General features: G+C 42.1%; 1 protein-coding gene across 1 annotated transcript in view; it reads right to left on the minus strand.

Moving 5' to 3' along the window:
- Positions 1-680: 680 nt before the first annotated feature.
- Positions 681-27,229, minus strand: part of LOC311241792 (rho GTPase-activating protein 8-like) — a 75,491-nt gene continuing 48,942 nt past the window's right edge. The window contains exons 11-13 of the mRNA XM_084330697.1: positions 24,756-24,884; positions 12,010-12,113; positions 681-4,396 (exon numbers count right to left, since the gene is read on the minus strand). Coding sequence (XP_084186823.1) covers positions 4,199-4,396; positions 12,010-12,113; positions 24,756-24,884 — 431 coding nt within the window. The 3' untranslated portion in view covers positions 681-4,198. The remainder of the gene's footprint in view (positions 4,397-12,009; positions 12,114-24,755; positions 24,885-27,229) is intronic.

Here is a 27,229-nt window from a genome sequence, read left to right on the forward strand (position 1 = left end):
CTATTTATCAAAAAAAAAAAAAAAAAAGATATAGACATCACAAACATTCTATTACGTTTGCCTTTACTAAATGAACAGAATGAGTTGGGGTTTATCGTGGAACTACGGTACATGGAACTAGACGAGCCAAGTAGGGTGGATTTGCGTTGGTGCGGGGCGTTCTGTGGGTCTGGGCAGGTATTAACAGCACATAGCAGAACCGACTCGTGCGTCGAGCCGGCGGGGATAATAATCCCCCCCCCCCATAACCGGAATGTATAATGCTGGGGTGCATATCACACGTTCTGCGCTCTCTCTCACTCACACAAGACCGCGAGAAGACAGTCGTCCTTAGGATGCTGCTGTGTTGTTGACCCAGGCCACTCGGAACCGGGATGAAATTCCGTGAAGAGGGCGGATAAGAGAATCATATCAGTGCTCCACGTCGCATTGACAGTGTGCCCTTCATCCATTCTCCCTCTCCCTCCTCCTCATCCACCACCCCCACACACACAAAGGGGCGTGTGTCCCAGCCTCCCATCTTTTTTCTCTCATCCATTTTTCAGAATCTTCTCCGGGAGAAACTGTGCAGTGCTTATTTAAGAAAAAAAATAAAACTTAAAATAAAAAAACAGATCTATTTTAATACACAAAACGACACAAAACATTTGAACAAATGAAGAGAGGAAGAGAAGTAAAAGTTATTTAAAACATTTTTTATATTCTTTTATCAAGGAACAAACAAAAAAGAGCGAGAGAAGAGAAACATTGGAATTTTTCTATTGTTTTGCCAATTATGCATCTTACGTAGCTTGCAGAAATGTTCAATGTATTTCTTTTTTTTGCCATGAAGAGGTGGTGAGAGAAGAGAAGAGACAACACAAAGACTTTTTTTATTTAGATGGATATGAACATGTCTGTTGGCTGTTGAAGTAGTAGTTATTTTCTTTGTCATTGATAATAAAGGGGGCTGTCCAGTGGATAGTGTGTATAGGATAAAAACAAGTGTTTGTCTTAATATGCCAATGTAGTTTTTCTTCATTACGATGCATTAAAAAGTCGATTGATGGAAGTTGGTAAAATGGTAAAAGAGTAGTCTCACTTTTTTGTACCAAGTTCTTATGAAAAATTGAATCATTAATAAACAAAAATTCAAGAACAACATTCTTTTTTTGAGTAGAGTCTGTATTTTTCTTTTTCCATACTGAATCATGAAATCTCTTTATTTTCAGTGCGGGTGACGGTGTGAGGATGGCCAGACATCACTGATGATATTGACAATATTCTTCTATCAATCCCTCCCTCCCTTACAAAAACATATAATACAAACATAACAAAGATAATACACTAGAAAGGTGTGCTCAGTAGAGCACAAATCTCCACCAGGCGGCATGCCGGACACGATGGACGAACAAACGCACAAAAACACTGACCGCTCTCCAATTAGTTATTAGCATTAGCGTGCTAACGCTAGACAGTAATAGGAGGCATAGGAAGCATGTTAGAAAGTATATGAAAGATGTTAGGAAGCATAGAAAGCCGCTGGGTTCGAGCCCAGCTCTCGTCGTTGCTACCGGCTGGCCGGTCGTTCATACTAACACAATTGGCAAGTGTGGGTGGGGATTGGACGTTGTGGACAGCGACTCCTACAGGTCGGTTTGGTGACGCCGGTGCGGCGGAAGCAGGAAGTAGCGGGGGCAGCGTGAGCCTCCCACGCGTTACTCCTCGCAAACAGAGTTCGAGCTGCTGCGGTGAAAAGATGCGACAGGCTGCCTCCTCGTGTACCGGAGGGGACAAGTGATGCAAGGCTTCTGTCTAGCAACGTTCAAGACGGGAGGGAAGAATTGGAAATACGAAATTGGGATTGGAGAAAAATAGAAAATGGGGAGAAAAAGTGGATAAAAAAAAAGGAAGCATAGAAAGCATGTTAGCATGCTTAGGAAACATGTTATGAAGCATAGGAAGGATATTAGGAAGCATAGGAAGGGTGATAGGAAGCATAGGAAGGGTGATAGGAAGCATGTTAGGAAGATTAGGAAGGATGATAGGAAGCATAGGAAAGGTGACAGGAAGCAAGTTAGGAAGCATAGCAAGGATATTAGGAAGCATAGGAAGAGTTATAGGAAGCATAGGAAGGGTGATAGGAAGCATGTTAGGAATCAGGAAGGATGTTAGGAAGCACAAGAAGGGTTATAGGAAGGATGATAGGAAGCAAGTTAGGAAGCATAGGAAGGATGATGGGAAGCATAGGAAAGGTGACAAAGCAAGTTAGGAAGCATATGAAGGATGATAGGAATCATAGGAAGGATGTTAGGAAGAATAGGAAGGGTTTTCCTGAATACGCTTTTAAAATGAGCAATGATGGAAATGAATTCCAATGCAATACTTGACTGGTGTGAAGAATATTCCAGCACGCATGTCCCTGGCCTGCTGTCGGCCTCTGTGGCCACTTTCATCCAACCTTGTAGTTGCCGAGATTAGTCTGGACAAACAAGACACACGCAACCGAACCCATAATCTCCTCCCAGGCTACCGCCTGGTGGAGACAGTGAACAGAATACACAAGACAACACAGTTACACACTCTGATACAAACAGAGGAGTATGGGACACCAACAGCTCATGGCTGTCAAACAGGCAATACTCATTTTAAAAACAACACCACGCACCAAGGTCACACGTCAACGAGACGAGAGATTTGCCGACGGGTGAATAATCCTTTGGCATATAAAACTTTCGAGTGCAATCGAACGCATTACGCAGAGTCACAATGTCCAGACGTAATGGTATTATCGTGCCCACAGTCAAAGCAATCAGTCTGCGTATTGTGAGGCAAATGACATAATGGTACGCAGTAAAAAAAAAAAAAAAAAAAAACGTTGTATTTGGACTCGCCGAGGTCCTCCGCTGGCGGATTGGACGGTGTTGTCGGGTCTGGCTAGAGGGCATCCGTGCCCCTTCACTGGGAACTAATGGGCGTCGCCCTGCTAATTATTTGGGAGGAACTCTGAAGTCGGGCTCTCTTAGTACTCCGGGCACACAGTGGAAATCGCCTTCTGAGATTCTCTGCCCTTCAAGGTTATCAGTCGTATCCACCCGCCCCCCCCCCTCCACCAGCATCATCCCTCATCACCTCCTCCCCCAGGCCATTATGTTGCTAAGGCACCGCTGGCACTGCGGTTATTTTGGATGCAAGCTATTTTCAGGTTTTATTTATTTATTTCAAGAGAGGTGAGAGGGATGGCTGTATGATCAAATGAGTCTGTACCGTACTTGATTTACGGGGGTGGTGTCTGGTGTAAAACTATAAAAAAAAAAATCTTTTTTATTTCATTTTTTTTTTTTTTTCACGTCCGGGAAACAAAATGCCAAAGTCACATAAATTGTACTTTGTTGTTTTGCTTTTTGGCCAAGTTGGCTGGTCCGTTCCCTTGGTCCCAACACGGGAAAGGAAAGAAAATAACTAAGGTTCACATTGAGTTGGAATGTTGTACACAGCCAGAGGTCAGGCGCGCGTCGGCAACTCAAGTGGAACAGAATCTTAGCCGTGCGTGGGGGCGTGTGTCTGTGGCTTTCCCTAAACAATGGTATAGGCCGGGGCACAGCGCCACTATGACAACACACCAGCGCCACCATGTGGTTTACTAAAAAGAAAAAAGAAAAAAATTATAATTAAGAAAATACTTTTTTGCAGTGAAAGCTTGGGGCCAGCTTAGAAACAGACGCACCATTGTCTAATACGTGATGCTCGGTCCTCTGTTCCACTGTGTGCGCGTGTTTTCGTGTTCAACATTAAACTATTACGCAACATTATACACTGTACAGTGGCTCGGGAGGTAGAGCAGTCGTCTGGCAATCTGGAGGTTCCCGGTTCGATTCCCGCTCTTCCCGGGCAGCGTGTCGATGTGTCCTTGAGCAAGACACTTAACCCCTAATTGCTCCCGATGAGCAGGTTGGCACCTTGCATGGTTGCCTCCGCCGTCGGTGTGTGAATGTGTGAGTGAATGGGTAAAATGTGAGTAACAAATTGTAAAGCACTTTGGATAAAAGCGCTATATAAAAAAGCATCCATTTACCATTTAAGTTGCAGGAAATTACAGCAAATGGCTTTCTTTTTTGCATAGCCTCCCCCCCCCCCGGACCACACCCTAATTGCGACTCAGCGCCATCTTGTTTGAAAATCCTGGGGAGAGCCCTGGTGTTGTGTTGGGGGCGGGGGTTCAGGGCGTCACCTGGCCGGGGGGGCAGCGGGAGCCGAACACGGCGCCGTAGTGCTCGATGAGGATCTCCGTGAAGATGTTGATGGGGGTCAGGGCGCTGAGGGACACGGAGCCCTGCGGGGGCCACACCAGGTTCACCCCGAACACACACGCCAGGTTGGACGGGCTCATCTTGTTGGTGATGCTCTGTTCAGAGACCTAGGGAGAGAGGGAGGGAGAGAAAGAGGGAGAGATATATAGAGGGAGGGAGGGAGAGAGGGAGGAAGAGAGGGAGAGAGGAAGGGAGGGGGAGATAGGGAGGGATATATAGAGAGAGAGGGAGGGAGGGGGAGAGGGAGATAGAGAGAGAGGGGGAGAGAGAGAGGAGAGGGAGGGAGAGATGGATGGAGAGACAGGGAGAGAGAAGAGAGGGAGAGAGAGGAAGGGAGAGAGGGAGGGAGGGAGAGAAAAAGAGAGGGAGGGAGAGAGATAGAGAAAGGGAGGGAGAGAGAGATAGAGAGGGAGGGAGGGAGGGAGGGATGGGCAGACGGGACGAGTGGGAGAGAAGCAGGGAGAGAGGACGAGACATAATTAGCAGGAGGATGAGAATAACCTGAAGTGAGACACGAGGGCAGAGCATGAGAGCAACGCTGAGTGACTCTTGTAGAGATGCAGCCATAGCACCCATTCCACTGTCGATACCGATGCAGAGAGCTACACTTTTGAAGTATCGTCCGATACAGAGCACAGATCCAATTCCATTAGGTTTACTCATCTAGACTAAACACCATTAATATGGGGAGGGGGTAATCCCATTTTCTCCATTAGAGATAATCGAACATCTTCCTATTTGTCAGAAATACAGAAAATTAAGTGACTGTATCGGCCCGATATCTAATACTAGATCTAATACCAGTATCCCGATATCCAATACCAGGATCCTATTTTTCATTCATTCAAACCTTTATTTATTCTCGAAAGGACAATTGAGGTCACCCTCATTTTCAATGTCGTCGAGACTTATAAATAAATATTAATAACTATCTATATAGCACTTTTCATGCATGGACCGCAGTCCAGAGTACCCCACAGCAATTTGTATACAAAATAAATAAAAAACAGTCATAGAATCAGCATATAGTTGACAGAATAAAAAAACAATGCATAAATTGCAGACATAAGAATAGGCATACAGTGTTGCTCGAAGGACCCCCCCGAAACAGCCAGTCCCCCAAACATCAATCCCCACCACATCCCCATCCAAGACAACCCCCCCTGATAAAGCACGTCATGACCGAAGGAAAACAGCCCGCGTGCCACTCACACTGCCATGCGCGGTGACGGGAATGCCACCCCCGCGGGCTGCCCCATATCCCCCGGTCCCGGTGACCTCAACACCACGAGGAAACCAGTGAATCCCACGCCCCCACCCCCAAACTCCACGGAGGAAAGGACAGGCCGCACGCCCCAGGACCTGCAGCCACGACTCCAAACACTCAAGCAGACAGACACAACAGCGGTCAAATGAGAAGACAGCACCGCGTAAAGGTCCGAGACGACACCGGGACACACAGCAGAAGCCGCAGCGAGCCCCCCATGCAAGGAATCCCCAAAATGCCAGCGAACCGAGGGAGCGAAACGATGAAAACCAACCATAATCCATCAAAGCACAGCAAGAGACCAGCACCCAACTCCAGGAAAGGTCCGGGAAAGGCCCAGCCAAAACCATAGGCTCCAACAAACCCCCCCCAGACCTCCCCCAAAGCTGAACACCAGTCCCCCGCACGCGCCCCGACGGAGCCCGGCCAGTCCCCCACCACTGAACACTTCCAACCCAACGACACCCCAGGGACCCCCCCCCGCATGAAGAACCCACCACAACCCCCACAGCACGTCCAAAAGGTCCCAGTGCCATCCCAGACCACCCACAACACCACCCCCATGTCCATCCGCCCGAACATCCAAAATTGTACTGATACCAGGATTCAAGAGATTTATTTGTCACATGCATACTCGAGACATATAGTGCAATGAAGGTGGCCATGCCCGCCTTGATTGTGCAAAAGAATACAAATAATAGAATAAAATAGAAGATAATAAAATAGACATGATAACGGGTACTAAGATGAAATACAATACAATGCTAAGCTTACAAATTAAGGTAATGAATCCTATATACACTTACTATACAATAATACTATACAATATACAGTTATGCTATATGTAACTATACTATGCAAAGACATAGTTATGTTTTTTTAGGTGACCTTTGCTTTTTCAAGTACCAGTATTCGTATCCCGAGAAAGCAACTGTGTTCAGCAGATGGCCAGGTGAGAGGCCTCCCCCCCCCCCTCTCTCGTTGAAGAGGGTCTCCTTGTGAGTAATTATGCGCGCCTCGGCCTGATTAAACAGTCACTTGTCAAAGTGACTAATGGCGCCCATAGGGGATCTCTGGGGAGCGTTTATACAGTCGCAGCGTATTGATCTTCCACAAGGAGTTCAGGCTGTTATCACACCACATTTACATCAGAGCGGTAATGATCAAAGAATGAATGTGAAGGAAGGTGAATCTGGCTATTTATCTGAGAGAGAGAGAGAGAGAGAGAGAGAGAGAGAGAGAGAGAGAGAGAGAGAGAGAGAGAGAGAGAGAGAGAGAGAGAGAGAGAGAGAGAGAGAGAGAAACAGGGAGAGGGATGGAGGGGGAGAGAGGGGAGAGAGAGAGCAAGAAAGGGAGGAGTCCGAGGAGAGACAGAGAGGGAGAAAGAGAGACAGAAAGGAAGAGACAGAGAGGGAGGGATGGAGAAAGGGAGAGAGGGGAGAGAGAAAGAGAGAGAGGAGAGAGAGTAGGGCTGGGCGATATGGAAAAAAATTATATCGCGATAACGATATGATAATTTTATTTTATTTCTCGATATCGATAATTATCGAATTGTTATAAGTATAAAAAAAATTAAAAAACAGATGTATGTTTATTTTGCAGCAATTCTTTGTCATTGCCGCCATCTTTAGTGTTACATCCCCTCACACTCCAGTTCTCAGGCTGCAGCTGGTTTAAAAGCTAAAGTAAACCGGCTTCTCTGCTGGCTGTGGCTCCAGAGGAGTTGAACAGTTCTGGCTCTGCTCGTTTATTTTTGATCTTTTGGCGCTTTTTTGGTGGACAAACCACCGCACATGTGCACTGTGACTCGTGACTGGAGTCTAGTTCTGCTAGCACACATAGCCTACTGTGTACAGACGGTTTCAAAATGTATTTTAAATTAGAAAGCAAACAAAATAAATGGACAAGAGAAAATGAAATCTGAATTTGGTCAGTATTGTCATTTGGACAAGCAAAGCCATTACTTTAAGTTGCAGGCAAGAAAGACAAGTCTGTCCACTGTCTCTGGTTTTAAAAATGCCCTGTTGCAGGTTAAAAAAAAAAAAAAAAAACGATTTTTCGATATTTTGTTTATTTCGATATTCGATATCGATTATTCAAATATATCGCGATATTTATCGTTATCGTTATATCGCCCAGCCCTAAGAGAGAGAGATGAAAGAGGGACAGAGAAAAAGACAGAGAGAGAGAGAGAGGGACAGAGAGAGAGAATGTTATATAACTTGAAATGCACGACAGACTGAAGACCATTTTGTTTAAACTGCCATAATACCATTTGGACCTAATTGCCATATTGGTAATGCATATTTGCACAAATCTGGTTATTTTGTTACAATTTATCATTGCTTCATGTCACATTTAAAGGAACACGCCAACATTATGGAAAAAGAGCTTACCGTCTTCTCCAGAGTCAGACAGGAAGATATATACCAATTCCCTCTTTGTGCATTCAGTAGAAAGCTATCTGGCTGCAAGCTAGCCTAGCTTAGCACAAATGAATGGAAGCGAATATGCATCAGCTAGCCTACAGTAGCTGTTGGCCTAAAACACCTCTCCCGGAGTTTTAAGCTATCCAGAGCGTTCACTAGAAAACTATCCTGCGGCCAAAGTTCAAAGTTAATTTCCACAATAAACATACTGTTACACTGCACATTTAAAAATGAGAAATTTGATACCAAGAAACTGTTAAAGGGGACATGCATTGCTATTCCTTGCACTATTTGGGCAACTTTACACAATTCCTGAGAGTTTATGGAAGACATCTGTAAGGTTTTTTTCAAAAAAATTCATTGTTCTATATTTCTGATCAAGTACTCAAAAGCCACATTTTTCAGCCTCAGGATTTCAGGCTCCGCCCATAAGCACTTTCAGTGACAGTCACCCACACAGCGTGATACATACGAGAGAGAACGAGCAAGTGAGAGAGAGAGAGATGGCGCACACACATTTTTACAGACTTCTGCATGGTCCCGCCGGTCGCTCTCTCTCTCTCACTCACTCGCTCATTCTCTGCCTCTCTGTCAAAACCCGTTTGCGGAAGTGTCGGGTTACACTATGCGCTACAACCATAGAGGGGCCGTTACTGCAAATCAGTACCTTATTCACGTCAGCAATACCGTCAAATCAGAACAGCTTAGTTGAGTGAGGGAAGATCTCGTGAACTCGAGACTAGACTGATGAGTCAATATGATAATTAACGACAGACTACATTGATATAATCCCCAATTGCTAGGAAACAATGCTAAACAAAGGAAAAGGCCATTTATAATGCATGGGACCTTTTGAGTGTTTTATAATCCTATATGGGCCTTGAGAAGGCTATGATTAAGACAATAAACTATGCCCAGTCTTAATTAACTCTTTGAGTTAAGTGTGAGGGCTCCCAAGTGATTTAAAAACAAACCAAATCCTGTATCAGTCTGAGCCCTCATGTACGGTCAGTCATTTGTGGCAAATCAGGAGTGGATAATCGTTCAGTTCCTTGCACAAGAATGCTTGGTCAGGAATGGACATTGGTCGTCACTCACGTTGATCAAATCTGTGACCTTGCACTCATCCACCTAGTGGCCCCACCACAGCATGCATTATAAATGACATTAACAGCAGCTATCTCATTGCTCTTCATGGACTGTGGGTGTATCAGATTAATATTACTTTTTAACGGCCAATTTACACAAGGTCATCCGAATGTGTCTTTCCACATATGCCTCTTAACTCATTGGGGGCCAACAGCGCCCTCTGCTGATGGCCCTTCAGTGCCAGTGCTTTATCCAATGTAGGATAGGACTTATTTGCGTGCTTAAAATATATCAAATATAATAGCAATAGATCTAAATAACACGGTGATCGTCAATGAGTTGCTTCCAGTCAACATGCACGAAACAGATAATTTTTTCATACATACATTTCCGTTTTATACCTTGATGAATATGAATATATTTCTAAAGCGTTCTGTCTCATCTCAATAAACTCCAGCAAATCGAGCTTCAGTGTATTTCGTTAGATATCGTGCCATTTGTCGCTTGATTTATGAATAGTTTTCAAATAAACGCTAGATTATCGATATTATATGTGTCCTCATGGGCGAACAGAAGCGGGGTCTGAAAAATCGCTTCTCCGTACTTTGGTCGGCGCGAACCTCACTCTCTCTCTCACACACACACACACACACACACACACACACACACACACACACACACACACACACACACACACACACACACACACACACACACACACACACACACACACACACACACACACACACACACACACACACACACACACACACACACACACACACACACACACACACACACACACACACACACACACACACACACACACACACACACACACACACACAGAGATGGCGGTGAAAGGAACATCTGATTAACCCAAGATTCATAACATAAAGTGCTTACCTCACATCTGATGTCCTGCAAAAAGATTAATCCAATTCCTGATCGCCATTCCAAATATTGATCGTGTTTATTGATCCAACGTTATATATCCAAAACACATAATCCACGCTGCTCCGAGTGTCCCCAAACCGCGTGTTATAACGTTAGTCATGCCAGTCATGCCCGAGAAGGAAAACCCGTAACGGACTTCTTAGATCGATGCACAGCCCCAGCCAGAGGGATTCCAATTATGTGCAATACCATCCAGGAGACGATAGGCGGCGGTATTTGCCCTTTGCAAGCTCAGACCCATTCCCAATGATAATGTCAGGCTGGATGGATGAAAAATGAATGGATATAGCGAATAAAAGAAATATCGATTAAAACCCGAGATTTCCTGGGTCTTGGCGCCCAGAGCATGGCGAGTTAACCCGGACTATCTCGGGTTTGGCCTCCAAAGTGTTAAGATATTCACATATAGCTCCTACAGGGTATCTGCAGGTTTCAACAAGTACAATTTAAGACTTTTTTTTCAAGACCTCGTTAATACCAATTTCACGACCATACTAGCAAAAAAAACACAAAAAACACATGGCGACACTGAGCTGGCGGCTGCACATGCTCATTTAAATTCTTGAACGTTCCATACAAGCTCTCACCAGACACACCAAGCTCCCGGTAGCCCTGCAAAAAATAACAACTTGCATACAAAAACAGTACCACATACATTTAATATCATTTCACGCCACGCTGCCCCCCAAAAATTAAATACCTGCGAAAATGAAATGTAAGACTTTTTAATACTTTTGAAGGCTTTACATTGAGAATTGTGAATTGAATACGTTTTTTTTATTTTTTTTTATTGATATTTTCACCCCTCCATTTTCCTCCGATTTTCTCCCATCCCAATGTTAGTCGTATGCCAATTCCCAATCCCTTCCTGGTCGCTGCGCACTTACCCCCCACAGTCAGATCATCTGGGAGAGTGGAGGCTATCACGTGCTTCCTCCGACACACGTCCAGCCAATCAACCGCTTCTTTTCACCTGGCAGCGCGGATCCTCCCTGAGAGGGCGTAGCGTGTGGAAGGATCACACTATCCCACTCAGGTCCTATCCGCTCTTAGCAGGCACCCCGACCGAACTGTAGGAGTTGCTGTTTACAACGACCCGGACCCACCCCGCCAGCTTCTCCCACCCTCTAATACAGCCAATTGTATTAGTGTGAACGGCCAGCCAAGCTGGTGACAACCCCGGACAACCCCTCAGCTTCGGGGTTGGTGACGAACGCAATCTCCGCTACGCCACCTAACCGCCGAATTGAATACTTTTTAATAACCCGCAGATACCCTGTCCTTGCATATATGGCACTTAATCTGAGAGGTAAAGAGTACAGGGTTGTCTGCAGTGTAGTGCTCCTAGAGCAGGTTTTTAATGCCTTTTGCTCAATAGCATGTCAGTAGTGATAGCGGGTGTGTGTGTGGGGGTGGGGGGGGGGGGTGTTTCAACCACCAACCTTTCGGTCAGCCTTTCAACCACCAGGCCAACCCGTCACGTCAGACCCTAAAAAACCTGCCCAGGCCTCGACCTCACACAATTCAATCTCAACTTCTCACCTTTCAGAGAAGCCAGAGGTCGATAGATAAACGCGTTGATTATGTTAAAGGAACACGCCAATTAGCTTATTTGCCATCTACCCTGGAGTTAGACAAGCAGATACAGTACATACCAATTTCTTCTCTGTGCATGAAAAAAAAATCTCCACATACACAGGTCACAACATGTTTAAAGGAAAGTTTTGGAGTTGTATTTGGAGTGTATTCCGTGACTGTTGGGAACTAGTCTAAACTGGCACACCTACTTCCAGTGAATGACGCTAAGCTAGGCTAACAGTGCGGCTGTTCCCTAAGCCTAATGCCTGCACAGAGAAGAAAAGGGTATGTATCTGCTTGTCTAACTCCAGGGTAGATGGCAAATAAGCGAATTTCCCCAAAAAGTTGGCGCGTTCCTTTAAAGGTTGATATGTTAAAGGCTGTTGACGTGTGAGCCTACCATGTGAAGGAACGCCGCCAGGTACTTCAGCACGATGTAGTTGTGTTCCGGGAGAGACTCCACGATCTGTTGACACGTCGTCACACGCAGGCTGCTCTCCACCCCTGAAACACAAGAGAGAGCAGTTTCTATTAGGGATGCTCGATATTGGCTTTTTTACCGATACCGATATACCGATATTGTCCAACTCTTAATTTCCGATACCGATATCAACCGATACCGATATATGCAGGGTCCCCCCCCGAAAAACGGAATAATTTCAGGTAATTAACATTACATATCTCTTGTTGTGGAATTAACACAACATTATGCATACTTTTGACAATAAATAAAATCAGAATTTGTTCTTACTTGTTTGCCTGGGTAAATAAAGGTTATAGAAATGTAAAAAAATATATATATATTTGAAAACCGATACAGATATTTTCCGATATCAAATTTTAATGCCAATATCGGCCGATAATATCGGTAGGCCGATAATATCGGACATCCCTAGTTTCTATCCCCCCTGAAACACAAGAGAACAGTTTCTATCCCCCCTGAAACACAAGAGAACTGTTTCTATCCCCCCTGAAACACAAGAGAGAACAGTTTCTATCTCCCCTGAAACACAAGAGAACACTGTTTTTATCCCCCCCTGAAACACAAGAGAGAACAGTTTCTATCCCCCCTGAAACACAAGAGAGAACAGTTTCTATTAGGGCTGGGCGATATAACGATAACGATAAATATCGCGATATATTTTAACACTTTGGCTGCCATGGGTTAAATTCATTATCAACCGTAGGTTGCTGGCTCTATTTGTCTATAGAGAAAGTCCCCTTCTTTGCAGGGCTATAACTTTTTAAATTCTATTGCTACATTGCCATTATTAGGGCCCATTCAAAGTCCTATATGTATTGTTCATTGTGTAGCAACGTTAAACTTTTTCATTCACATATTCATAGTAAAGTATGGTCTAATGTATAAGTATGTTTTCATCTCTTTCTGCAGCTTTCTCCAGAACGTGATCTATAGCCCCAAATACATTATATTGATGATGCAATACAGTTTTATGGCAATCAGCGCGATATAAAAAATTCCAACTAGACGTACTTCTAGAAGTTACTACACGTCATCTGATGTTGACCGGATGGGCTAGGGGGCGTTTATAATTCCGTGGGCAGCGTTATACCAATCATCTAATGTGGGTCAAATGTTGATAATAGCAGTTAGTATCGAAGACGGTAATTTTACACGCTAAAACTCACCCCAGTCTCCGCGCGCCGTTGGGCGATCATCGTAGAGTAGAAATTTTACCATTATGGGGTGTCGATTTACCCGGTCCATCTCCAGCTTGTATAATGGTATATACGTCCAAATCATGTTGTTTATCGAGTTATTGGCAATCGATCGCTATGTAGTGTGTTGAGATCGAGTCCCGGGACCTATAGCCAGTGCCCGGAAGTAATACGGCCGACCAGCACAACCTCTACGGCACTTCCTGTTAAGCGATTGCGCCGATCGGCCACCAGATGGCGCTCCTGAACCGCCAGAGAGCTCAGTGGGTCCTCCTGGTGGATCTCAGGCCAGCGGAGGGGAAATATGAATCCGATCCCAGATTTTTGAAATATTGATATTAAAGACGCTGTAAAGCGTCTTCGGCAACTTGAGCATGGCCGGGAATGACGTGTTTAGGCGTTTTCCGGCAGCCAAAGTGTTAATTAATAATCGATATCAAAGAAAAAAAATATTGATTTTTTTTTTTTTTTTTTTTTTGTGACCTGCAACATGGCAGTTTTAAAACCAGAGACAGTGGACAGACTTGTCTTTCTTGCCTGCAACTTAAAGTAATGGCTTTGCTTGTCCAAATGACAATACTGACCAAATTGAGATTTATTTTTCTCTTGTCCATTTATTTTTTATTTTGTTTGCTTTCTAATTTAAAATACAGTTTGAAACAGTCTGTACACAGTAGGCTATGTGTGCTAGCAGAGCTAGACTCCAGTCACGAGTCACGGTGCACATGTGCGGTCCACCAAAAAAGCGCCAAAAGATCAAAAATAAACTAGCAGAGCCAGAACTGTTCAACTCCCCTGGAGCCACAGCCAGCAGAGAAGCCGGTTTACTTTAGCTTTTAAACCAGCTGCAGCCTGAGAACTGGAGTGTGAGGGGATGTAACACTAAAGATGGCAGCAACGACAAAGAATTCCTGCAAAATAAACATACATCTGTTGTTTAAAAGAAAAAGAAAAAATATTATCGATAATTATCGATATAGAGAAATATGATAACATTATCATATCGTTATCGCGATGATTTTTTGCCATATCGCCCAGCCCTAGTTTCTATCCCCCCTGAAACACAAGAGAACAGTTTCTATCCCCCCCTGAAACACGAGAACAGTTTCTACCCCCCCCTGAAACACGAGAACAGTTTCTATCCCCCCTGAAACACAAGAGAACAGTTTCTATCCCCCCCTGAAACACGAGAACAGTTTCTACCCCCCCCTGAAACACGAGAACAGTTTCTATCCCCCCTGAAACACAAGAGAACAGTTTCTATCTCCCCAGAAACACAAGAGAACACTGTTTATATCCCCCCTGAAACACAAGAGAGAACAGTTTCTATCTCCCCTGAAACACAAGAGAGAACAGTTTCTATCCCCCCTGAAACACAAGAGAGAACAGTTTCTATTCCCCCTGAAACACAAGAGAACAGTTTCTATCTCCCCTGAAACACAAGAGAGAACAGTTTCTATCCCCCCTGAAACACAAGAGAGAACACCGTTTCTAATAGCAGACAACACATGGTTTTACAAAGCAAGCTAACAGTGGGCATTAGCATTTTTCATTACCCTGGGTGGAAGAATTGAACATCTGTGCAAAATAAATTGCTGTGGTATTAATAAATGTCTGTTCATTGACAAAAATTCATAATGGTATATGAATTGCGTAATTCGCTAAATAATGCTACATGGTGGTGTAGTGGTTAACACTGTCGCCTCACAGCAAGAAGGTCCTGGGTTTGATTCCCGCTTGGGGACCAGGTTTCCGGGTTGCCAGGTACCCAGGTGGCGTCTATGCTTTTACCAACGCGTTCGTGTTTCCGGGTTCCGGAAACGTCGCGTCCCTGACGAAGACGGACAGGGCGCGGCCCCACGCTGCAACCCATGTCTACTCCTGGCTGCCCTTGGGGGGAAGGGCGACGGGATGGGTCAAGCGGAGAGACGGGGTTGTGCATGTGTGTTCCTATGTGTCGCTGTCACCCATCTCGCATGTGTGTGTTCGCTGCATGACTATATTATGTGTGCTACGATTAAAGACTTCTTTAAATCCAGTTTAATCTTTAATCTTAATCTAAAGAACTTGATTTGCCTTGTTTCTGAAATATCAAGCAATGAACTTTAGACTATTTAAGTCAAACGTTTTAATGCTTCAGGTGGAAAACAATGCACACATTGTACATTTTATGTACCCAGATATCACCAGTGAAGCGCAGGTTCGGTGTGGTGTTAAAAAGCCAAAGGATATCCTAACTCATTGACTGCCATGATGTTTTTCCATCTGTGCTCCCTGGCGCCAGCGTTTTTGACCATTTTCACAATGTTTGCAGACTAGGGGTGGAACGATACGCATTCGAACCGTGTACCGTACGGTACGACCCCCACGGTTCGGGGCTTCTGTGTATCGTACAATTCAGATGATGCGCAAATAAAAAAAATTAAAAACATCATTTGGCGGAGCTGGGAGAGGTGAGCGCTGGCTGCAGCAGCAGCAGCACTGGAGGTGCTAATCAGTTTGTGTAAAAATGGCAAGCACAATATAAATCAATCTTCATTACGACTTTAAAAACATAGCCATTAACATTACATAGGCCTACACACATCTTGCCATAGCGTTAGCAGTTTGTACAACACAACGCATGTTGAACTATGGTAGCCCGCCAGCTCTAATACAGTCAATGCAATGTTATCGTAGCTACTAGCTAGCAGAGGAGAAAATGGGAGTCCGAGAGGCGGGCTGTTTAAAGACAATGATAGGCGTTTATTCAACATCCAAGAAGGCTAACATACAACTGTGTTTTACTAACTCCAACCGGGACTATTGCCGCTTTTCCACTGCATGTTGATGTTATGAACTCCTCCTAACGTTACCGGAGCTGATAACGTTGGCTGAGCTGAAGGTCCGTGGGGACCCGCCAACCCATAGATAGTTCCAACTCACCGAATTACGTAATCAACCACAGTTGCACTCAATATTTAAATAATGTTACTCTAAATAAATGTAGACAGATAATGTACGTATTTTAAAAATAGAATGAACAGAGCAGTGTTGTTTTGAAACAGTACAGTGTGTGTGTTAGTTTGATATATGCTGCAATTTATATTGATGGCCTTCTAATTTGTTTATCTATTACATTTTTTAATAACAGTGACACTTTTCCCTTTGATAAGAAATACAGCCATATTCCTTTCATTGTATTTCAAATACTGCACTTTAATTTCAAGCAGAAAACTAATCTTTCCATTAAGAACTGACAATCAGGGAATTTAAACATTGTTGACATTGTTTTTTTGTGTTTATACTAAAGAAAGGAAAGTCTAGTGCTGGCTGAGCATATTGTTTGTTTGCACTAAGTTAATACTTTGACAAATGTAGCCTATATTTTTCAGTCAGTTCGGTCTTTGTGAGCCAAACATTATTTAAGGCTGTAAACACTGTAAACCTTTTTTTTTTATTTAATAAATGAGAAGCATGTTTTGATTTTTGAGTGTTAATTTATTTCTTTTATTAAAAACAACGTATATCGAACCGAACCGAAAACCGTGACCCCAAAACCGTGATACGAACCGAACCGTCCATTTTGTGAACCGTTCCACCCCTATTGCAGACCCATCGTATATTCTATATTATAGCTATGGAGACAATAGTATGGCTCATTTGAATTTATACTCCAACAGGGAACAAACCATTTATTTCTACATACCTTCAGTTAATTCCTGCACAATCCCAGGCTAAAACCTGTCCTGTTTCAAAATAATCCAGTCTCGTTTCCTGGAAAGCGAGACATTACGTGTTTTCTGTGCAGCATGCGCATTTTGTGCGGGTTGCTTGCCTGACACCTATATAATTTCCAGGTCAAAGGTAAACATGACCATACATAGAATGGTTCTATTCACAAAGCCACCATGTTTTATGATGGGGTTCGGTAAAATAGATGTTACCTTTGTCAGCAGGTAGCCTCCTGTGTTCCTTTTATATATATTTTTTTATTCCAGAGAATCATAAAAAAAAAATCATCCGCGCTTATTGGCGGATGATAACACCCTGATATCAGGACTTTCTCCATCAGTGTAGACACAGGAGGTGATGAACGAGGGGCATTCACACATCAGACAGAAGTTATCTGTCTGGAGAAACTGATAGCAGTACATCGCTCTCTCTCTGGGTGGTTTGACAGGTCATTTCTATGGCGTTCTGTGGGGGGGCTGGGTGATATGGAAGAAAAATATATTGCGATAATAGTTAGGAACCTCTAGGTCTGTTACGGTAAAGGTGGGAAAATGGCAATTCTTGCACATCTCTCTATATGCATCGCTCCGCTTCGCTGGTCCCACCTCCAATGCTCTTTATTACTCTCACTATGATCTATATACGCAGACGACGTCCCCGTATACACTCGCCCTCGGGTTCACAGGCTAATTAACCGCCTGTACAAGGACAACTCAAGAGAGAGAGACCCGGGATGGAATACCATTATTCATTTTCATTACAATCGCCTGGTGTTTTTACCAAATTACCCTTTGGTTGTCGGGAAGTGGGACCCGTGGTCATTCTGTATTGATACATTCCTCAGCCTGCTTCCTGGTGGATGATACAACCCTGCCTTTATTACTATAACACCCTGTTATCATCCTATATATATTTATATATATAAAATGATACCTGCTCAATTCTTGAACTGGAGCACTATTAGCAATGTCTGAGTGCGTCTGACTTTTCACCACTCAAACCTGCACGGACTACAACGTACATCATGCCAGTTAGGGTACCTTGTGTATACTGCACTTTGAGTATATGGTTTACTTTGACTCTTACTCATAGAATATATTCAATATTTATTTGAACATATAATATAACCGATAGGGCATACAGACCCACATTTGCACCTTTGTTTACACCGTTTATATACATATATATATATATATATATATATATATATATATATATATATATATATATATATATATATATATATATATATTTTTTTATCCACTTTTTCTCCCATTTTTCTATATTTTCTCCCATCCCAATTTCGTATCATCCAATTCAACCCTCCCCTGTCACGAACGCTGTTTCTTGCCTCCCACAAGCCGGCTGCAATGTGGACTAAGTCATACATAGCACAAGTCCCCTCCGGTATTTGAGGTAACAGCAGTCGCAAACTTTCACCTGCGCAGCTCGATCTCTCAGTGGAGAGGAGTAACGCGTGGGAGGCTCACGCTGCCCCCGACACTTCCTGATTCTACTGTGCAGGCGCACCAACCGACCTGTAGGAGTCGCTGTCCACAACGCCCGATCCCCACCCATCAGTTTCCCACCCCCTAATACGGCCAATGTGTATTAGTATGAACGACCAGCTAAACTGAAAGCAATGTGGAGCGCTGGGCTCGAACAGGCGAGCCCAGTGTCTCCGCATTTGTGGCGAGCGCCTTGCCCACTACGCCACGTAGCCGCCCCACACCGTTTATATTTCTTTCATATTTTTATATTCAGATCAAATTTGATTGCCTATATTTATGTCTTTCTACTATTTGTGAGGGCGTGTTTGGGTCACTAGCGAATACTAGGGAAGTTATTCGTACGGTATAATGAATAACCACTAAACTGCTTAAGCAGACATAAGGGGAAAAATAAACAACAAAAAACAATCTTTACAGGTGGAAGCCTCAGATTGAGTAGATAAGAAAATAAATCAAGTCCAATAAACAGAACAACACTATAATAAATAGGTATTGTAGAAAAAAAAGAAATAACCCACAAAGGCACCTCCTAATAACAGAGTTTATAGAAATAACTTAAATAACAATAAACTAAAGGTTGTTGGTTTTTTACGCTGGTTTTTCTCACGGTGGCGGGGTCACCGGGACCGGGGGAGATGGGGTCACCGGGACCGGGGGAGATGGGGTCACCGGGACGGGGGGAGATGGGGTCACCGGGACGGGGGGAGATGGGGTCACCGGGACGGGGGGAGATGGGGTCACCGGGACGGGGGGAGATGGGGTCACCGGGACGGGGGGAGATAGAGCGGCCCGCGGGGGTGGCATTCCCGTCGCCGTGAGTGGCGCGCGGGCTGTTTGTGTTTTCCTTCGGTCATGACGGGGGCACATCTTGGATGGGGATGTGGTAGTGATTGATGTGTGGAGTGATTGATGTGTGGGGTTCACATGCCTTCGAGCGACATTGTACTATTGTACTTATTTTATGCCTATTCTTAAGTCTGCACCTTAACATTGCACTATTTTATTGTCTTTTATACCTATTCTTATGTCTGCAATTTATGCATTGTTTTTTATTCTGTCAATTGTGTGCTGATTTTATGCCCATGTTGATTTTATACTACCAGTAATTGCTGTGGGGCACTCTGGCCTGCGGTCCATGTGTGAAAAGTACTATATACCGTAGATAGTTATTCATATTTATTATTGTTATATTGTAGAAATGTGTGCATTGAAATGTCTGTAAAGTCTCGACGACATTGAAAATGAGAGTGACATCAATTGTCTTTGGGAATAAATAAAGGTTTGAATGAATGTATGAATGAATGTGCAGTAGTGGACAAACGACAGTTCTAAAGAAACAAAAGAAAACGGTCATGAAAAGAAACATTAGAATAAAAGGCTCAGCTTCCAGAAAACAAAGTGTAAAATAAAGCCAGTAGCCTAAAACAAGAATGGCTACAAAGAAAGGCTAAATGCTGAACAGGGCAAAGAACAGCACTACACTTTAATATAATATAAGGAAGCCTGACTGAATGAGAAAGGGAATGAGAAAGCAGCTAACCCTGCGAGTCCAGTCATTGACAGCAACAACAAAACAATGCAAAAACCATTACACTATTCAAAGACTTTGCAAGTAAAGTATGTATGAATCGACCGTGAGGTGAAGGGTGCCCCCGACATGCTGCTAATATACTGTACCCGTCTGAATATACCTGCATATAAACCTTTTATATACTGTACTTACATGTACACCACCTGCATATAACCCATAGCTCTGTATGCTAGCATGTACAATAATGCTTTATATATATATATGTATATATATTAGGGCTGTCAGTTTATCGCGTTAATTAGATTAATGAATTACACAGCAAATTATTGCGTTATGAAAATTAACTCAAAATTAATTACAAACAAAATAAATAAAAATTATTTTCTTTTTTAAATAACTTTTTTTTGTATCTCATTCATTCCATAAGAACGTAGAATACACATTTACAGACTTTTTTTTATATGGTCGATTTGCATGTTCTTGGTATCTGATCTATGGATCTCAGGGAATGCATTCCCAGTGTCAGAAATACTGTGTCTGTTATAGGCTTGAGTAAATTGTAATGAACCAAATGATTCATAGTTTAGATGGTACACCTTTGCAAAGAGTCGAACACACAAAATACTTGGGTGGTTGGCTTGACTCTGAACTATCATTTAAGTGTCATATTGATCATATCGTAAGGAAAATTTATCTTAGTGTGGGTATTCTCTACCGCTCCAGAAACTGCTTAACTTTTTCTGTTAGAAAGAAGCTTGTAATTCAACTTATTTAGCCATTTATGGATTATGCTGATATTGTTTACCAGGTTGCATCCAAAACAAATCTCATTCCTCTCAATACATCTTACAATAAATTATGCAGATTTGCTCTTGGATGCCCTTTTACAACTCATCACTGTCTAATGTATGAAACACTGAATTTGCCCTCTCCCACTGTAAGAAGACAGCGCCACTGGTTACAATTTATTTTCAAATGTATTCATCGTAATTATCCGCAATATCTAAAACAATACTTCACTCCATATTCTTCCAATTATTATTTAAGGCATTCTAGCCAACTCTATTTTTCCATACCTACTCTTTCAACACTCTCAAAAGCAACAGCCAAGAAAGCCTTTTTGTTCAAAGCCCCTTCTGATTGGAATAATTTACCTGCAAATACTCGTTCCATCTCATCTTTTTATTTATTAAAAAATGCGCTGTATTCTTACTTTCATAGTACATGTACATGTTTTTAGTTTATCATTTTTAGTTTATCATTTATATACTGCATACTATCATGACTTTCACTACTTATCTCGTACGAAAGTAACGATCCATTCCTATCCTTAATTTGTGTTTTGTTTGTTTGTCCTGTTTATTTTGTGATCTTGTATGTTGGTTTACTTATTTTGTAATGTCATTTCTCAGTTGATTTTGTTGTTGTAGAATGTTTTGATTGAGTTTTTTGTGTGTGTGTGTTTTTTTTTTTTTTTTTGAAAATGTATATACATTGTATTGTGTTAGGAGCCCCTCGAAAACGAGATGCTACATCTCAAGGGGTTATTCCAAATAAAGAATTTCAATATATATATATATAAATGAGAATATCAATTAATTTTTTTTTATCTTCGACTGTGAATAACACCATGCTCAAATTGACCAGACCTGAAAAATCTAAGCAAATTATTAGATGGAGGATGATTAAACAGAAGGTTTTGTAGATACAGTACTGAATTCTGCCATCCGGACACATGCAATTTGAAATATGATTATAGAATATAGAATATCAGGCATAAAATGTTATGCGATTAAAATGCGATTAATTAGATTAATTAATTACAAATCTGTAATTAATTAGATAATTTTTTTTAATCGCCTGACAGCACTAATCTATATAAACTGGGCTTTTTCTTCCGGTTAAAGAAATGTTTCCCGTCTGAAGCCAGGAAGAGAATTGTGCAGAGTTCCTTTCTGCCTGTATTAGACTATGGCGATGTAATCTATATGCATGCTCCTTCCTCCCTGCTTAAAAAGCTGGATTCTGCATACCATACTGCCATACGTTTTGTAACGGGTGCAGGCTCTCGCACCCACCACTGCACTTTGTATCAGTCATTAGGATGGTCCTCTCTGTACCAAAGAAGACAATCACACATGTTGATTTTTATCCTTAAGTCATTGCTAGGTAAGCTGCCCTTATATATCTCCAGACTTCTGTCCTTTTATACTTGTTTTTTTAATACCAGACGAGCAGCAAATGGGATGCTTTTAAATGTTCCTTTGATGCAGTCAGAGCTTGGTAAAGCTGCATTCTCCCACTATGCTCTATGTAAAACTTTGTCTACAGGCACTTCCTACTGTGAATGCTTTTAAAGGTATGCTACGATTGGCCCTTTATGAAACATGTAACTGTTTTACCTAATGCTATTGTTGATGTGATTATGCTCCTTGCCACTGCACACATGACATTCTATATTTATATTTGAATTGTATGTTTTTTGTTTAATGCCCTGTTTTATGTTGAAACTTGTTGTGTGCCGTGTTGGTCAGGACTCCCTGGAAGAAGAGATCTTGTATCTCAATGGGACATTCCTGGATAAATAAAGGATATTTTTTTTTATTTTTTTTTTAATATATTTATTCTCACCGCATAATATATACCTATCCTCACCTGTCTGTACATACCTGCACATAGTCCTTTTACATATCTGTAGACACTACACTATATCTATATCATTCTGTACATATCCTACTCTTACTTACTTTACTTAGGCCTTTAAATTCCCAAAGGAACATAGGCCATCGACGAAGCTCCTCCATCCTACTCTTACTAGTTATTTATGCCTACTACCTTGTCTTTATACCTGTATCACTGTACATATTATACTACAACTCTGTTCTGATTAGCACTCAGTAGTACTAATTTGTATATTTTGTACCCAGTTTAATCACCTGTACATTGTATATTAAATAAATATAGCACTTTTACGGTTATATTTGCACTCTGGTTAGATGCCAAAATTATTTTCATTGTACTGTACTTGTGCTGTATAATGACAATACATTTGAATCTAATCTAATCTAATGTAACAATTTACACAAACAGAAATAGTACTGCAAACAGTACTACACATATAACAATACAAATAACAGAATTCCTTTTTGTAAAATGCACAGTCAAATAGAAGCACGGATGTACGGCTCAGCCTGAATGAAAAGCCAGTGAGAAGAGGTGAGTCTTTAACAAACACTTAGACATCTCTAGGGTTGGAGCAGATCTAATATGTGAAGGTAAACTGTTCCACAGCGTGGAGGCAGATCTAATATGTGAAGGTAAACTGTTCCACAGCCTGGGGGCAGATCTAATATGTAAAGGTAAACTGTTCCACAGCGTGGGGGCAGATCGAATATGTGAAGGTAAACTGTTCCACAGCCTGGGGGCAGATCTAATATGTAAAGGTAAACTGTTCCACAGCCTGGGGGCAGATCTAATATGTGAAGGTAAACTGTTCCACAGCCTGGGGGCAGATCTAACATGTGAAGGTAAACTGTTCCACAGCCTGGGGGCAGATCGAATATGTGAAGGTAAACTGTTCCACAGCCTGGGAGCAGCCACACCAAAGGCTCGGTCACCTTTAGATTTGGAACATCCAGAAGCAATTGATGACCTCAGTGGTCTAGCACATAGCCTGTGTGTGCATCAGTAAAACTCTTAATTATACTGTAAAGGATTAACATAGTTGCGCTTGGTAATCAATATAGTGATCTTTCAGTGTTCTGCTTTGATCTTCCGTTGGATACATTGTAGACTATACTGTATGTTCCTAGCTTAGTACTACACTCCGTAGTACTGATTTTGTACACAGTTTAATCGCCTGTACATTGTATACGTATTGTATCTCGACGGCACTGCAAATGAGTTTAATTACTCAGTGTATTATCGAGTATAAATAAAGATTGAATTGAATTACTATTGCACTTTACTGTTATATTTGCACTCTGTTTTGATGCCAAACCTCTTTTTGTTGTACTGAACCCGTGCTGATGATGTATGATGAAAATACATTTTAATCGAATCGAATCGAATCTAATTCAGTCAGTATTTTGTCAGCATGTGCCACTCTCTCCTGAAGCTAGAGATGAGGAGAGAACCATCCACAATTGGGGAACTGGAATGTAAAATGTATATGTATAAATATGCTGTATAATGTCTGACTATACATTTAAGATAAGATAAGATATTCCTTTATTGATCCCCTTGGGGAAATTCAGGCATCATAGCAGCATGGGGAGGGGAGGTACAGGTAGTAGAAGACATACAGGTAACAGAATTATAGTACAGTGGAGAAGTAAACATTTTTATAGAATAAAAAGGCAGTGTAAACAATATACAATATACCGGTAGTTAACTCTGGACATGCGCATATGGGCAACAAGGTGCGAGATGAGGGTATGTATGCGCTCTCTGTTATTTTGCCCTACAATAAATATGGTTACAATATATAATCTAATCATCTGAATCTAATCTAATATATAATCTAAAGAAACTAAATGCTAAATATATGCAATATATAATCTGATAATCCAATAGTCTAACTCTAATCTAATAAATAATCCAAGAATGTTAGATGCTAAGATGCTAAATACATGCTCTGATGTAGTATACAGTATACATTTCATTTCATTTCATTTCATGTAATGTAACAGTGAGGTGGTGTCTACCCACCGACGATGCCCTGGACCTGGGGGTACAGAGGGAAGGTGAGCAGCGGCTCAGGCAGCTCCCGCAGGAAGGTCTTGAGGATGACGGCTGGCACATGGATGTCCCCGTACGTCTCGAAGCTCACAGGCCTCCCTGTTGGGAGAACAAAATCTTTACCACCGGGCCATCCTGCCTCCCTGCTAGGTCGACTCCTCTTAGGTGATCTTTGTCTATTATTTGTGTTTAGATTTTTATTACAATTGACTAATTTCCTGGAAAATGCTAAGCATATCTCCAGCATCAGTCTGTTTGCGTCTTTAAAAAGGGGCAGTGGCGGCTGGTCCACAGAGGGCGCTAGGGCGCCGCCCCCCCCTGGTGGAGAGAGAAGGTTTTGGATTTTAGATATAATAATTATAGATATAGATACAAATATAATAAACATGTCTAAAATAAATAATAATTACTAATTTTAAGTATGTTTATGTTTAAAATGCACAATAACGTTAATATATCAAATATAAATCATTGTTTGTGCGTCCTATTCATCCCCCCTCCGCTTGTGCGTCACATCACTCTCTTCTGGGCGCTAGACATTAACGCCTCACTGAGTGGGCGTCACTATGTGCAACGCAGCCAATATAAATGGACCAAGCGACTAAATTTAGCCAATCAGCGTAGCCAAATATGATGTCTGAGAGCGCAGCTTTCTAGTGCCCAAAGCAAGCAGACACTGGTCACGCACCCGTCAGACAGAAAAGACTTGACGCTTGGAATAGGAGGAGTGGAGGAGGAGTATTTTCAGACCGTGACGGAGAGTTAGCTAGCTTGCTAGCTACCATGGAGGAAGGGAATTCAGTTAAATCCCTCAAAACAATACCTTTTGAGAGACGAACACTGCAAGAAAAACTCAGAATGTAAGAGTGTAACACAGACAGAGGAAGCTAGCTGTGAGCTAGCCCTGCGTGGCCATGATTTTCAGTTTTCAGAAGCTTGGTGGATTTTGTAGCATCACTAGATGCAGTTCTTCAAGAGCATCTGCAGAATGCTACTGTGTTTAAGGGAACATCTAAGACGGTACAGAATGAACGTTTTTTCGGACCACTCGCCCCCTTCAACTCTTCTGATGGCAAGTCATATGTTTAATTCACGCAAGCCAGCCTTGGCTCTTTTAACAATATGCAAAATATGCTGTACTCTTACTGAAGTTATTCTTGGTATATACTGATCCTTTGCAGTTTCGCCTAATTTTGTGTAGTGCTTGGGATTCCACATGACGTACGTAATGCTGTGTGTGTGTGTGAGAGAGAGAGAGAGAGAGAATGTTTTGAGATCGGGGCGTGCGTGTTTGTGTAGGCGCTATTGGAAACCTGGCTGCATTGACTGTGATCATATATTGATTGATGGCAATGGTGATAGTTTGCTGATGCGTGCGCGCGCGTGTTTGTGTGTGACATTGTGCAGGGATTAAAGCAACAAAAAATCTCCGGACTGAACTTTTTTTCAGGCCAAGTCATATTCTTATTTTAACCTCCGCTGTATATATATTTTTTTATAGCGTTAGCGTTTTAAGGGAGCCTACTTGTTTCGGTTTCGTCGATAATCCAATGTACAGTTACCCCCCCCCCCCTCCCACCCAACCACCTCCAATGTACAGTCCCCCCCCCCCTCCACCCAACCTCCTCCAATGTACAGTTTCTTCGTCAAATGTATATACTCTTTTTTAGACTCTTATTGTATCACAAACAATACTGTATTTGTAAATCTGGTATGTCATAAATGTATAGATGTAGCAGTATTGTCTATCTGTATGTCATGTATGTCATATATGTTATGATGAATTGAAAATGGGGGACCCTGATGTAAACAAGACGAAAGTCTTACTCTGGTCTGCATCCCCTTAACAATTGTGTGTATTGAGCTGTACTGTATTGTACCCATTCTGCAATCTGTTAATAACAATCAATCAATCAATATTTAACAGATTGCAGAATGGGTACAATACAGTACAGCTCAATACACACAATTGTTAAGGGGATGCAGACCAGAGAAAGACTTTCGTCTTGTTTACATCAGGGTCCCCCATTTTCAATTCATAGTGACATACATGACATACTACAGGTATATAGTAATGTTACATTTGTGACATACGATATGCAAATATACAGTACTGTTACCCATAGATCCTAACAGAGATTATACATATGATGGGGAGGAGACTGTACATTAGGAGGGGGTGGGTGGGTGGGAGAAAATATACAGTACTGTTACCCATAGATCCTAACAGAGATTATATACATATGGGGAGGAGACTGTACATTAGCAGGGCTGTACGCTAAGCTTTTTCACTAGGGGCACACTTGAGATCTATGCCAATTAATGTTTTTATGTATATCCAGGACTTTTTTTTTATAAGAATTGAGAGGTATTTGTATATGTGACCTTTATTTTGAAAACCGTGTTGCGACGCAACCTTGTTTAAGTTTGCACTTTTGACAGTG

The sequence above is a fragment of the Notolepis coatsorum genome (assembly GCF_963971535.1).
Source record: "Notolepis coatsorum genome assembly, chromosome: 15".
In the NCBI taxonomy this organism is placed as follows: domain Eukaryota; kingdom Metazoa; phylum Chordata; class Actinopteri; order Aulopiformes; family Paralepididae; genus Notolepis; species Notolepis coatsorum.